General features: G+C 37.2%; 1 protein-coding gene across 1 annotated transcript in view; it reads right to left on the reverse strand.

Moving 5' to 3' along the window:
* Positions 1-16,052, reverse strand: part of KIAA0825 (KIAA0825 ortholog) — a 208,298-nt gene that overhangs the window by 72,784 nt on the left and 119,462 nt on the right. Inside the window, 3 exon segments of the mRNA XM_015536093.2 lie at positions 11,375-11,557; positions 13,857-13,968; positions 13,971-14,046. Of these exon segments, the coding sequence (XP_015391579.2) occupies positions 11,375-11,557; positions 13,857-13,968; positions 13,971-14,046 (371 nt within the window).

Consider the following 16,052-nt stretch of genomic DNA (forward strand, 5'->3'; position numbering starts at 1 on the left):
TTATAAAGAAGAATTTAACTGTAAAATATATGACTATGATTTCAAAATTAGAACAATTTGGCCAGAATATCTGGTTTACAACTATCTTTGGAGAAATGACTATAACATTTTTCTTGGTTGGCCCAAATTCAACAATAAATCTTGAGGTAATAAGAAAGAATTTGCTACATAAAATCTTTAGTAGATAGCTTGGTTAATAAAATTTTTATCATAACAGGAGACTATACTTGCCTACATGGAGTGAGGAATAACAACTGGGAATATTTTAGAAATGGAATTGTTTGAAGTGGTACTCTTTTTATATATAGTACAGGAACAACAGCGTCTTTAAATAATATGTAGAACAGAATTCCATTCTGAAAACCCTTCTTACCTTTTCATTCCATATCCTGCTTCTTATAATATCACACTTTCCAAATTTGACCTAACTCTTCTCAGTCTGTCTTGCCAAATTGAACACCTTCTAATTAAATATACTTCAACATTTTTTAGACTTTAATATATCTCTTCTTTGAATATTTATGTATTTATTTATTTATTTATTTATTTATTTATTTATTTATTTTTGAGAGAGAGAGAGAGAGAGAGAGAGAGAGAGAGAGAGAGAGAATGAGCAGAGGAAGGGCAGAGGGAGAGAGAGAGACAGAGAATCCCAAGCAGGTTCCATACTGTCAGTGCAGAGCCTGGTGTGGGGGTTGAACCCACGAACTTTGAGATCATGACCCGAGGTGAAATCAGGATTAGGAGTCTTAACTGACTGAGCCACCCAGGGGCCCATAATATATCTCTTCTTTGAAAGCCATTTTTTTTTTTTTTTACTAATTTTTTTTTTTTTTTTTTTACTAAATTTCAGAAAGAACAAAAGTTACTAGATAGGTTTCAAAATGAGGCTGTCATATTTCCAAACCTTACATTACACTGTGTGAACCAAGCAGAAGCTTAGATCAGGATCCTAGGATACGCTTTTCTAAGGAGTATGGACTTTGTGCCAGCAGTGAGGAATCACTGAAGACTTTAGAGCATGGGAGTTATATCAGCTATCTTATATTTTCAAAAAATCACTTGTGCAATAGTGTGGAGTGTTGACTAAAGAGATCAAGGCTAGGGAAGATCAGGCAGAAGAGAACAATGTCCTAAACCAAAGTAAGAGGCAGAGGAGACAGGGAGTAGGAGACAAATATAAAAATATAAAATTAATAGAATCAACGATATTCATTCCCTAAAGACATGGGGTTGGAGATGGCACAGGGAGAAGGTAGAAGGAGAAGGGCTAAGGGTTAAGAGAAACCTGGGATGGCTCGAAGGCATTTTACTTAGTTTCAGATATGTTGAGGGAACTGCAGGAATTTGAAGTATATCCAAAGAGAGACACCCACTTGAAACTTAGATTTGCTGATGTAACATATACAAGAGATATCTAGGGGGAAGATATTGATGTGGAAGTCATTAGCATAATGGCAAAGCCAAGGGGATGGCTGTGCCATTACCCAAAAGAAAGTGTAAAAGGAAAAGAGATGGTCTGGAACACACTGACAATTAAAGGATGAAGCGAGAAAAAGAAGCACTCAAATGAAACCAAGAAGGAATAATCAGAGATGCAGGCAAAGAGCCAGGAGACAGTGATGTTAGGTAAACCAAGGGAAGAAAAATGGCCAGTAGTGATAAAAGCTGCACAAAGGGTAATTGAACGTAGGGACAAAGATTTGAGTTAGCTACTGGGTAGGCATGGATGACCTGGCCCACGTTTTTTGTTTAGCATGATGAGGGCAGTTGCAGTGCATTGAACGAATGGTAGGTGTGAAAGTGCAGACAATGAGTGCATACTACATTTAGAAAGGAAACATAGGGGCGCCTGGGTGGCTCAGTCGGCTAAGCGGCCGACTTCGGCTCAGGTCATGATCTCGTGGTCCAAGAGTTCGAGCCCCGCGTCGGGCTCTGTGCTGACAGCTCAGAGCCTGGAGCCTGTTTCAAAATCTGTGTCTCCCTCTCTCTGACCCTCCCCTGTTCATGCTCTGTCTCTCTCTGTCTCAAAAATAAATAAACGTTAAAAAAAAAATAAAAAAAAAAGGAAACATAAAAATAAAGAAAGAATTTTTTTTTTTTTTTTTTTTTTTTTTTAAGTAGGCTTCACACTCAGCACAGAGCCCAGCGAGGGGCTTGACCCTGAGATCAAGACCTGAACTGAGATCAAGAGTTGGGTGCTTAATTATCTGAGCCACCCAGGTGCCCCCAAAAGAATATTTTTAAATATAAAAGATGACTCTTTGGAGAAAGAGTCAGAAGACAGAAAGAGTATTTAAAAGACTACAGCTACGGAGTAGGAGGTAAATGTGATCGAGAGCTCAGGTGAAAATATTTGTTTTGGTTGGGAAAAGAGATACATTGATCAAAGGATTTAGAGGGAGTAAGGATCGAGATAATTATTAAAATGGAAATGAGAAGTTAAAGTACATTCATGATGATCTAGGTTTTCTCAGAAAAGTATAGGGGCAAAGTCATCTGCTAACAAATAGTGGGATAGGGCAATGTGGAGGGTTTGCTAAAGTGGAGGAGGATGGAAGAGAAAGCCACCCAGATGTAAGACAAACACTGGAGTTAGCAGAAAGTACAAAAGGCCAGCTAAGTGAATGTCATGGGCAGTGTTCCAAATTCTGGATGGAGAGGCCAAGAAAGTGAGGGAAGAGAGAAGGGATATGCACTAGCAAGGGAGCTAGGAAGGGTTGGTACTGGCATAACGTGAGAGGAGAAGAAGCAAGCATTCTGGAAAGAGAGAAGACCTCATAGGAAAGCAGTCTGGAAGAAAAGGATGGGACAAGAGATGAAGGGCTTGATGAGAGACCAGTAGGGATCGGGGGCTGTGGTATTGTAACCTCTGCCCATTCTACCACCTACATGATTGAGCCCTTTGCATAAAGTCCGTTCAGTCTAATTATCGGGGGCGGGGGGGCAGTTCATTTCTCCAAGAATGAAAACCTTACCTAGAAAGTACTCTCTGCCATGGTCAGCTGGCTCTCTAGACTGCTCTACCTCAAAACCTTATAAAAAGTCTTCCCTGACTAAGAAATTTTCTATCTCACCACCTCATCCCTGTCTATGGTCTTATTTTGCTTTGTTTCTTCTTAGGACTTAAGTCTACCTCCGATCCTCTTACATTTATTTTTTTTGCTGTCTGCTCTGTACCCAAGGGGAGGGTCACTGAAGATTATCTAGAGGCAGTGCACGGGCACATGCAGGAGCTCTGGAGCCAGACAGACTGAGTTTGTATTTTGGTGTTTTGGGTGGGCTTTTTATTGGACACACAGTGTGGTTTGACAATTTATTCAGTTTCAGTTTTCTCATTGGTAAAATGGTAAAAAAGAAATAATAACCACCTCACGAGGTCAGCGTGATGATTGAGATAATGCACATAAAGGACCTAGAAAGTGTATGTACATAATCCAGGACCAACATATGTAACATATTATCAGCATGAAAACAACGGTTGTAAACACTTCTTAAGAAGGTCTACAACTATCTCAGAGTCTAAATGGTTGCCTAATACAGTTTCATCCTTGAGATTAGAAAACAATAATGGAGAATCTAAGGATAATGGAATGGTTATTTGGAATGGTGTGAAAACTTCTCAGACCACAAACCACTGGCAATACGGTATTTCCCAGAACACTTCTGCCAGTACCTAAGCTCTTTTATTCCGCTCATGGTTTCTCAGTCATCCCGGTAATAGTAGGGTTATTTGGCTATAAGAAATGTTATGGCAGATGTTTATGGTCTCAGAGGGGGTGGGATCTGTATAAGCATTTAATTCCACAGCAAGATCCCAAATTAGTGTCATTATTCTGGAGAGTATAACAGGGTGAAAATTGGCCCACAAGCCTCAATGGGGGAATGAAATGATGAGCTGGCTATTAGATAACCTCTAATGATGTTTTGGTATACACTTAAAAGAGAGGATGCTCTAAATAATTCATAGTGGAGAATAAAACACAATCATATGAGCCACAGAGTTATATTTTCCACAAGACTTAAAAGAACTTTGATACAGCAAATTTAAATATTATTTAAAAAATAAGTAATTGTCCATAGGTTGAAGCAAAATACATTTCCTCACATTTCCAAATTAGCAGATTGTAAAGATGTTTTTGCTTAGGGGGAAAAATGTGAATTGGGGGAAATTCCTTGCCTTTGCCCTTCCTCCAGCATCAGCTGGCCTTTGCCCCTTCCCTCTCGCTAACATCAGACAGACTCTGCAGTCTTCACAGCATGCCACTTGGGCCCTCTGCCCCAGATTCAGTCTCTTGTGGGTCTGTGATGTACAAGTATGTTGCCTTCCTTCCTTTCTTCATTAACAAAACTGAATGACTTTTGGGGGCTTATGCAGCCAGCTGCTGCTAGAAAGAAAGAAATCCAATGCACATCAAAAGTGAGAACAACTGATAAGCAAAAAAGAGTTAGCTGGGTTTTACGCTTCTCTTGTGCCACCCTGCTTTTGGCTGCCCTCCCAGGAGAACTCTGTCTCATAATACGATGCTAATGGATTAAATCTCCAGGATGGAATTGAGGCAGCAGAGGGATGTAAGTTTCACAGGGGTGGAGGGGCCAGGCCAGACACCTCACTTCTGTGTCTACCATAGTGCCTAAGCCACCGGAGGTGCTCAAGAAATTAAAGTACCAAGAGAAGACCACAAGTTTAGAAGAAGTAGAATTAGTTTGAAACTGAACTACAGAGATAGCAATGGAATATTCGAGACAATGAAGACATGCAAGCCTTTCTGATGTCTCAAAAATCACAATTAACCATGAACGTGTAGAGAGAGCCAAATTCAATCTACTTCACCATTTTATTTATTTTTATGTTTATTTATTTTTTAAATGTTTATTTATTTATGTAGAGAGAGGAAGAGCAGGCATGCACATCCACGGGGAAGGGGCCGAGAGAGAGAGAGAGAGAGAGAGAGAAAGAATCCCAAGCATGCTCTATGCCCGGCATGGACCCTGACACAGGGTTTGATCCCATAACCTAGGCCAAAATCAGGAGTTGGACACTTAACTGACACACCACACAGGTGCCCCATCTACGTCACCATTTTAAACACAGTTCTAAGTCATTATTTTGCTTTCATAATCCAGCATTATCCCTGGGACTATAAATAGTTGCATGAATATCATTCAGTGAGAGAAATTAAGGTAAGACACTTAGGATGAACAATGGCTCCCCACACTTCTCCTGCCCCCTGCCTTATGTTTCTCATGATGAAAATAACTCTTTGAGGTTAGACAATAATGATTTGAATTTGGAAAATGACTGGCACAATGCTTGGACAGACTGTAGGTACACAGCAGAAATTGGTTAAAAAAAAAAAAAAAGAAAAGAGTGGGGCGCCTGGGTGGCTCAGTTGGTTGAGGGTCTGACTTTGGCTAAGGTCATGATCTCCTGATGGTTTGTGGGTTTGAGCCCCACATCACCTTGCTGTTCTCAGCACAGGGCCTGCTTCAGATCTTCTGTCCCCTCCCCCATCCCTCCCCTACTCATGCTTTCTTAAAAATAAATAAAAACATTAAAAACAAAAAAAAGAAAAAAGAATGAACAGTGGCAATGAAGATGAATTTCAGGGGCCATCTGTGACAAGCAATCCTGAGTGGTATATAGCCGAAGGGCAGATGGAGAACAGGACAGATGGTGGTGAGGCAAAATAAGACTGGATCCCAGAAGACAGGGCAGGAACCAGCTAGTCAAAGATTCAGGGCACAGGCCTTCTTCAAAGGTCATGACTAGCCCTTCACCAGTGTTTTACTTTATTACCTTATTAGAATCACATATAAGGCTGTTTGTGATTAGAATCACATATAGGCTTAAACAAAAAAATAGAAAGTTTATTCAAAAGCAATGTTTAGAGGAAGGGGATTATGGGGGTCATTTAATCTAAACAAAATGGCTAAAACAACTAACTTCCCTTTCTGAATCCTTTTGCATTCTGCCACTTTTTTTTAACATGTTAATTATTTCAATTTTTATTTCTATTCAGTACGTACTTATTTTTTAACAGCTTTATTAAGGTGTCTAATTCATATACCACAAAATTTACTCATTTTGAGTTTACAGCAAAGTGGTTTCTACTATATTCACAGAGTTGTGCAAACTTCACCACTATCTAATTTTATAATATTTTCATTAGCCTCCAAAGAGATCGTACACCTATTAGGAGGTATGACCGATTCTCCCCTCCTTTCAGCCACTGGCAACTGACTAATCTACCTTCTGTCTCTCATTGCTTATTTTGGAAATTTCTAGTAAAACAAACCTTACAATATGTACTCTCTTTGGTCTGGCTTTTTTTTACTTCACAAATGCTTTTGAAGTTCAGCCCTGAGGTAGGAAGCACCTGTCAACACCCCATAGTTTTTTATGGCTGAATGATATTCCCCTGTATGGATAGGCCACATTTTGTTTGTCCATTCACCAATTGGTGGGCATTTGGGTTCTTTTCACTCTGTGCTATTATGAAAAATCCTGCTATGAACACTGTGTACAAATCTTTGTACTGACATACATTTTTGTTTTGTTTACATATATACACCTAAGAGTAAAACTGCTGGGTCAGATGACCGTATGTTCAACATTTTACATAAGCATACTCTATGCTTAATGTTTTGAGGAACGACTTGCTTTCAAAGCATGCCAGGCACTCTAGCAATATGAAAAATGAAATTTTAGTCTAATATGCTCTGCTTTGTGAGGGACAGTGACATACTTTAAAATAAATAAGTAAATAAAAAGGCTAAGACCATAACCTCAAAATGATTACCTAGTGTTGGTTTGAAACCAGAGACACAGCATTGAAATACCTTGGGATTTAGTTCTTCAAAGCCATATTGGTGATACCAAGTGAACCCCAAGATAGTAGGTCTGCTATTCTGGTCATAGTGGTCAATATTCTGGCCTATTTCTGATGATTCCGGTTTTTGCCTATTAGGTTGGCACTTGTACTGAAAATCATCCTTCTGTGTTGTTAAATATTGTAACACTGGGGACAGTGGCTATGTGTGTGTAAATAAATTCAATGTTAACATGGAAAATTTTATTAGACTTTACTTGATGGTAGATACTTCATCTTGCTCAATGCTATAATCCTGGTGCTTAATCCCTGTGCTTAATCACAGGGGCTAGAGAGGCAGCAACATTTGTTGAATTGAAAACGAACTGCATTTACCTAAAATTCTACAAATTTAATTTTAATTTGCTACAGAGAAACTAAAATTAACATTCTATGCAAGCAAAATGCAACATACAGAACCATGTTGGGGTATGTATATGAATGTGCACTGAGTATACTTCTGAATGTGCAGTTTAACTGCCTTTATGAAAGATCTACAAGCAATAGGCATTTTGGAAAAATACACGGTGAATATTTCATGTTTCAGCACGTCTCTTTCCCTGGAGGACAAACTTAAAGTACTCCTTTTATAACATTCTAACAGAAATCTACAAAGGAGAGTTAAAAGAGAACACACATTTTTGCAAACAGGTTTCATTCTTCCTGAAAAGATTTTAAAATCATGTATTCCTGCCCTGGGATTTAGTGGTCCTACGTTAAACTCAGAAAGGAAAATACATTCAGTTTATCTGTCAGAACTACTTGGAAGAAAGGCAGTCACCTTCAAAAAAAGGCATATCACATGTAGTGACAAATGTCAGGTACAGTTTATGAAAAATTCAGTACTATCAACATCTGATTGTTACTTTTCACCAATCCCTCAAAGCACAGCTTAATTTTTAAATGTGAGCTAGAGACATATTTTTTTCTTCAATACTAATAATATGACAATTGCATACTCTGGTTGTGAAAAGAAGCTCAATAAGTCAATAGGGTCCTTGCAACACACATACAATTTTTTCCTACTTGGTGAAGATCACCCTGTAGATTTCCTTTGTCAATATAAAGCAAAATATATTTCAAAGATTACACTGGTATTCTAGAAAAACAATCATAACATTTAAATCAACTTGAATGGATACAATTTGTGAAAATTTATACAAACTGAGAAATATTGAAAAGGAAAGTACCTAGACTTTGTTCATGCTTAAAGGCAACGTAGCTATCTGTGTTTTATATTAAGAAAAACCAGAGGCGGTGCTTGGTGTAAAATGTTCTGTAATCCTGGTTGAAATTAGCAATTTAAATTTGTTGAATGAGGTTACAGTGCAGTATCTAATGCACAAATCACAGAGATTTGAGTACTTGCATAGTTGTTAAAAAAATGTACCAAAAGGCCATGGGTTAACAATAATCAATGTATGTTACATTATTATTATTAAAATGTGCAATCTTTGATAATAATTTATTTGTTTTACAAATGTATTGGGGGGTTAAAATTTTTCTATTCATCTGTGACAAACCATGAAATTCAATATTGCTCACCATGACCAATCCATGAAATTTGTCAACTTTGTTCCTGATTTTCACAGGGCCTTCCTCTCAGATGAAATGACCCGTTGAACTAAGAGCATAGCAATTTTTTCATCTATGGTAAATCAGTTTAGTTTACTAGGATTTATTACGTGCTTCAGACCTTGAGCTTTTTATGATTATGAACTATTATGCATATAATCCCAAACTTACAGCAATTTATCTTACTATTTCTTCCCCTTCCTGAAAGAATTCTCCATTTCTAAAATTAGTTCTTCTCGCCAGAAGAAACAATCTATAAACAATGGGTTTGTTGAAAGTCAAAGAGTGGGTGAAAATTATAGGGAAGGTGAAATCAAACTTGTTAATTACTCTTAGAATTTCTAACACAGAAGTCTCAAAATTCACTGAAAATCAAGATTTATATATTTCTCCTACCAGAATCTTCCAGAAAGGAATACTTTACCTAATTTATCCTAAGAAATAAAAATATTCATCATTTTTCCTACCCAAGAAACTACAAATATGCAATTATCTAGTCTTTTGAGATTTGGAGGAGAGTTTAAAGAAACTTGTATAATTATATTATGATAAGATCTACTCCAGCCTCTTCTACAATATTACCAATTTGAATGAAATAAACCAGAAAAGTAGTTCAAAATTTTAATTTCCCTAAATCTTATTTACTATGTAAAATCTTTCAATATTTTAAAAATGCAGTTGCTGGGGTGCCTGGATGGCTCAGTTGGTTGAGCACCCAATTCGTGATTTTGGCTCAGTCATGATCTCACAGTTTGTGGGATTGAGCCCCGCAGCGGGTTCTGTGCTGACAGTGCAGAGACTGCTTGGGATTCTCTTTCTCCCTCTCTCTATCTGCCCCACCCCACTCGTGTGCACACACACACACTCTCTCTTTCTCTCAAAATAAATAAATTTTCAAATAAAGTAAAAATAAAAATAAAATGCACTTGTCGAGTCTCTGCTTTGTTGTCCTGCCCATTGTTCCCCTGCAGTGTATTCAATTAACTTCTATCTCCTTTGTTCTGCCTTGGGTGAATTCTTTCACCACCCTACCACCAGCCTTCACCTGATTGGGTCACCCCACATTTGGTGGCTCTCACAGGGAACCTCTGTTGGTCTGGGACTTTCCTTGGATTATCTGGGAACTTCTTGGGACTCTTCCCTTGGTGGATGGATTCTAGTACTCGTTGGGAAACTGAAGCTCAGGAGGAGGTTATTCCTCCATGAGGATCCAAACTCCAGGGGGAACCAGTTCCCCTCTTGCCCTTTGGAGGGACCCTTTTCTCCCTCTCCCTTACTCTTCTCAGCCCTTCTGTGGTCTAACCCTAGTACACCTCATACAACTGAAGATCTCTAGCCCAGGTGGCTCCCAGGTGTGGTCTGAAGGTCTGAGGGTGAACAAGTTGGACTGCCCATGCCTGTGAGGGCAAAGGACTTCTGTCCTCTCTCCCACTCCATCCCCCTGAGGCATCCATCCCCAAAGTGTGGCGGCTCATCCAGGGTCAATCCACACGTTAGTAATGGAATTGGTTGGAATGCTTTCCTGATGCTGGCTATCTCTCAGTCACCTTGCTTCTTTCTGCCCTTCTTTTTTCCCTTTGTTCCTGAGGATCCAGGCACCATCTTGATCTATTGGCAAAATCTGTTACTATCTGTGTGAGTGAATCCAACAATTCCATGAATCAACAAGGATTCCAGCCCACACCATGGGAGGATCCGCTCCCCCTAAATTCTATGGAGCTGGCCACCAGGGAATTTCACTCGAATTGCCTATCAGCTTGTTGATCTAATACCATGCTCTGGTCTATAACCACACAGAATGTCTGACGGACTGACAATTTTAGGTAGGGACAGGTGCCTCCCCTGTCTGGCATGAAGCAGCTAATGAAGATGATACCTCTGCCCAAATGCCAAAGATTTGTCATTGTTGACCTGTCAAGGGGGAACATAGAGGCCACTTTTAGGCAACAGGCTTGAGCAATGGGTAAAAGGGGCCACAGTGACCGCTGAACTGAATGCAAACAGGCTCTTTAGGCTCTTTAGGGCAAACAGCCCACTTCAATATATCCATAAGCCCTAGCTGGCCAATGGGCTGCTTACAACCTGGCACAGGTACCAAAAAAGGAAAATTCCATACATTCTTATACCTCCTCACTACCACCCCTGTAACTGTAGCCCCCATCACTGTCTCCTGGCAGGCAGTCTCTCCTTTACTCTTTTGCCTGGTGCTTCCTTGCAGTATATTCAATAAACTTCTATCTCTTAAAAAAAAAAAAAAATGCAATTGCTGAGGCACCTGGCTGACTCAGTCAGTAGAATACATGACTTCTGATCTTGGGGTTTTGAGTTCAAAGCTCATATTGGGCATGTAGTTTACTTTAAAAAATAGGTAGATAAATAGATAGATACACAGACAGAAAATAAAAATTCAATTACTTAATCCTATTTCTACTTGCCATTACTAGCTTAGGCACTCAGCCTACTACTAAAAATGCAAATCTATGGCAGATTAACTGGCAGTATGGAACCATTAGGTTTCTTCCAGATTTGGGAATATTTTAGAATCCTCTTTTAAAATTTTTCAATTAAAGCAAATTACTTCATATAAAATTAAAACTAAAAACTATTTTCAAAAAGCCATTAAATATGATTTTCTTTTTCTATGAAATGATTAAAATAACTGACTATTAATATAATCATTTAAACAACTCAAATAGTGAAGCTCAAGATAATCCTGATCCTACTGAAGCCTTAGCATCTGAATAAGATTGATAACAGAGATACAGCACAGTATTAGTTCCTTTCGTAAAATGGCCCAATTTACAATATCAAAAATGCACTTCAAAATATTTCTATTCGCTGCTTCACACAATTCAATAAGTAGTATAAAAATAACTTTAAGTCACATTATATACCCTAATAACTAAAAAAATATGTTTTATACTTACTGATATAATTCAGTTAATGGTGAAGTCAAAATGACTAATGTTGTAAACAGATTATTACAATGGGTATGAATTTTAAAAATTTTATCATCTATATACTGATGGGGATTCAAAAGCTTCTGTACAGATGTGCAAATTGACCATAACAAGTTCTCAGTGCATATTAAAATTGTCGTGACATCAAGTCTATTGGAAAGAAAAAAGAAAATTTTGTTAAGCAAAATTGTTTCTCTGACTGGTACATACACTATCATCCCTATCTCTTATATTAAACAAATGTAAGGATAGAAATATTTGGTTAGATATCAGAGCTTCAGAAATCAAAGACAAACAGAAAACATCAAAGCTTAGCGTTTGAGTTTCCAGGTGTTAGATAACCCATATACCACTATCTTTAGGAATAGTGAGGTCTCTAATACTAAAATATGTTGGGAGGGCTTTTTTTTTTTTTTTTTTAAGGCTTACTTTTCATTATTAGGATACTGTTCAAAAAGCTCAAGACACTTTCCTTCAAATTATGTCTAACAAAAAAGGAGGCAGATTAAAAGAAAATTTGTTATTACCCACATATATATGATAGGTAAAGTTTTGATAAGAGAATAATTCTCCTTATCCAAGTACAAGCTGTCAAAAGAAAGTTACAAGTTTGGGTAAACACGTTTCCCTAGCAAGTGGGAGAGGAGAAAAAAATGAGACCAGAAGCACAAATGGAGAAGCCTATAGTTTCAGAAATTTTCAATATTGAATAAATTTGTGGAAACTTTGTTGTATTATATAATCTTATTCATAAACTCATTTGTTTCTATCTTTCTTTTGTTTCAACAGAGACCCAAAGATCTGTTCAAAGATTATTTTGGTATATGACTGACTGAATTGTATAAACCTCAGTTAATTTCCTCTTTTTTTTCTTTTAAATTCAGTGTTGAAGAAATAGAAGATAGAAATTATGAAGTGATAAGAAAACAAATAAGTTTGAAGATCTTTTAAATGACATTTTGGCCTCAAGTTTATTATATATGTAAAATAAATTTATACATATACTACATATTACAACGATTACATATATATAGTTTTAGCCATACTAAAAACATCAATAATCGCCTTTAGGAAGGTTTAGCTGTCGTTTGCATCCACTTTCTCTAATTGTTAACTAAACAATTACAAATCGAAGATATGTACACACACACACACACACACACACACACACACAATCTGATTTCCACAGTAATGGTGGTTTAGCCATTCAAATATGACAATTTATTTATTTTACTTAAAAAAACTAGAAGAACTAATTCTAGCATTTCATGGCATTTTTATGTAACCATCCAGAAAACAAAAACCAAAAGTCTCCATCGTACAGTTAATTAACTATACTACCAAGTTCATGAGCTAATAGTAAATCTGATTTCACACACATCTCATAATGACTTGCCACCTCCGAGTCAAAAGTGATTTAATCTACATAAGGAAAAGAATGAAGGTACCCTTTGCTCTCAAAAAAAGCCTTTCCCTCTATTCTTCAGAGTTCAATGATTTAAAAATGTTTGGTCAGTAATTCAAAACAGCCTTTGCAAAATACCATATTTATGAAACACTGTAGCAGGACCTAAATACCCTTCAAATGCAGCATGTTTTACAAGAACATGATCAGGAAATGATTCCCACTGCCAAAAAGAAAAAACAAAAAAACCCTCTGATGTCTCTAGATTCCTCCAAAAATATATCTGAAAAAAAAATCTTTTATACCTAAAAGACACTTCTTAATCACATTGGTGAGAATATTTAGAAAACAAAAACCTTTTCTTCATATGGCCTGTTGTCATGTAAGCAAATTTTTGTAAAGGTCATTGCCTAGATGTCTCATGGACCTGGACTATATATAATTTAGTCATTAATATCCCGTGACTGCTGCTCCTCATTTTCTGTGATTTCACATTTTGTTAAACTGGCTTTTAGTAATACATATTGAAAAAGAAAGGGGGGGGGAGAGGTAATTACAATATATCAAGAAGAAAAATTATTAGACAAAGGAGTTTCCTTAATGAAGATTAAGTACACTATTTAAAGATATACAAACAAAAACTAAAATCCCCCAGTTGCCTAGAATCTCAAAGTCAAATTAACTACCCCATCACAGAACTGTTGCTTTTTTCTCCATTTCAGGGCCCCAATTCTCCCTCTTTATCTTATTTATTAAGTTTTGTATATAAGTGTCTTAGATTGTAATACATCCTGAATCATTTTTTAGAAACTAGTGGGTTCTATACACAATTTTAAGAAGAAAAAAAGAGCACAGTCATTTTGATTCAAGTTCCACATTTCCACTTTAGTATCTCAGGAGAATTGAATACGATTTCCTCTCAGATGTTAGGAACGTGTTAACTATACAAGGAGCTATATCATGAGATTTAGAATTACATTCTGCTTTATACCAGCTGATGAAAGAGTTTTCTTGAAAAGCAATGGTTTTCACAACTTCAATTACCTTATCTGTGGAGTTCTCTTATAACTGGGATGGGCCCGAGCATATCTGGAGGCCAGTAGACCCAAACATTTCTCCAGCACATCTGTTAGAATTTCCTGAGCTAACTTCGGGGCAGAATGGTCCAGAGATCATGGTGAAGAGCGCAGAAGAAATAATGCCACATCTGGAGTGAGAAGGAGCATCTTTCCCCCTGGCAAAACCACCACACGTTAAACAACAGAATCACATCTTCCAAAATGTCAGTTTGCTTCCTATGAACATAATTAATTCAGGCTGAAAGGAAATAGCTGGAGAGTTTGACACACTAGATGACCAAGAAAGATTTTTGACAAGATGTAAAACATCCTTATTGACAAAGGAACATATGTTTTATTTCAATTACGAGACCAGATATTCTAGTGCAAATCCAGACCACAAGCCTTTAACCTAGCATATCTAGTTTTACCTACTCCTAGCCTGGAGTTTAAAATTCATTTTAAGCAATCAGCTTTACAGTTGCCAAAAAAGTCATACTAGTTTAAGATGGTGGGCTGATGCTCCTAAAATTAAATGTTAATAATTTAAATGTTTTAAGTATGTATATGTTTCTGAGACTATTAGCATCATTGAGGTGCTAATGTTTGAGATTTCACATTATAATGAAATGACAGGAGTAAAAATAAACTCACATGCCACATACTTATTAACATGCATGATACCAAGGGGCATGGGTAACTATTAAAGATTATTGCATCAGGCTATTCCATTCATGGAGTTCTAATAACAATGCTAGAAACAGACACTACAATGGTCTGATTTTACAAGATTTTGTAAACCTAAAGCAGATGTTATAGTCTCGTCATGTCTTAGTATTTTTACAGTACTTCATACATCCAAGGGGCCAGATTCTCATTCCTTTCCACCCCCCTACAGACCTCTTCTGTGTACCAAATTTTCCCTGACCACAGAGGAAGACCCAGCAGTGGCCAAGGCCAATGGGAACAGGCAGAAATAGAAGGTGGCCTCAAGTGATTTACGAGCATTAATTAGTTAACATGCTCTCAGGGAGGTAGGCTAGTAGTTTGACCTCATTTTCCTCAAACCAGATTAAAAAAATCACTTGAAATTGGAAGAGTTGAATGAGTTTTTCAAACATTACCCAGATCATTACTATATCAAAAGTTAAATGAGTAAAACTTCCCATTTTATCCCTAAGCAATCCTCTTTGACTTAAAATTCGGCTTTGCTAACTACTTATCTTTCTCAAACATTATCTGAAGAAAAATCTGCTATACTCTTATATCAAAAATTGATAATTTTTCATGCATATATGCCTATCAGTATTCTCCTTACATATTCTTCTGATAATTTCCCTGATTACTAAAATCTTTTGTAGTCACTGTAGTAATAATCTATAATTATTATCTATTGACTTCCAAATGGAGTTTATAAATGAGTAGAACGGGGATACTTGGGTGGGAATCCAGGCATCAAAATGTCTAAGAGTCAGGATCAAAAGAGAAGGCTTTGACCACTCCTAAATTCTACACTAGATGTGTATCAAAACTGTTAAAAAAAATTACAAAATTCGTGCGGGAGTAGCGAAATCATAGTTTCTTATGCTTTGTGGTGTGTTCTGTGATAAGGAATGCTTTTTAAAATTTCCTAAAAGGGCGCCTGGTGGCTCAGTCAGGTGAGCGTCGGACTCTGGCTCAGGTTGTGATCTTGGGGTTTGTGAGTTTGAGCCCTGCATTGGACTTGCGGCTGTCAGCTCAGAGCCTGCTTCAGAACCTCTGTCTCCATCTCTCTCTGCCCCTCTGCCACTCATGATCTCTCTCTCTCAAAGATAAAAAAAAATGAAAAAAAGATAAGATTTTCTTAAGTCAGAAAGGAGTTTTAGAGCTTGATTTTCTCATACTTTTTGTATCGTAGGTTATTAAAGCAAAATTGCCCCGGCTGACGTAATGACTCGTATGAATGAGTTACACTAACTTTCTCCATGGCAATGGACGGGTGATTAGAATAACATGGCCAACACGATTTCTCATATGTTTCAAAATAAAAACCCGTTTCCTTAAAAGTTACCGATAAATGAGAAGAAAAAAATAACTTGAGGCATGCGGATTTCTTTCCCTAGAAGTGCAAAACACTTATTGTAAGACTTTTAAAAATACAAACTTTGTATTTCCTTAAAGACATTCCCAACTGGTCATCGTT

The sequence above is a fragment of the Panthera tigris genome, chromosome A1 (genome assembly GCF_018350195.1).
Source record: "Panthera tigris isolate Pti1 chromosome A1, P.tigris_Pti1_mat1.1, whole genome shotgun sequence".
NCBI classification, from domain to species: Eukaryota; Metazoa; Chordata; class Mammalia; order Carnivora; family Felidae; genus Panthera; species Panthera tigris.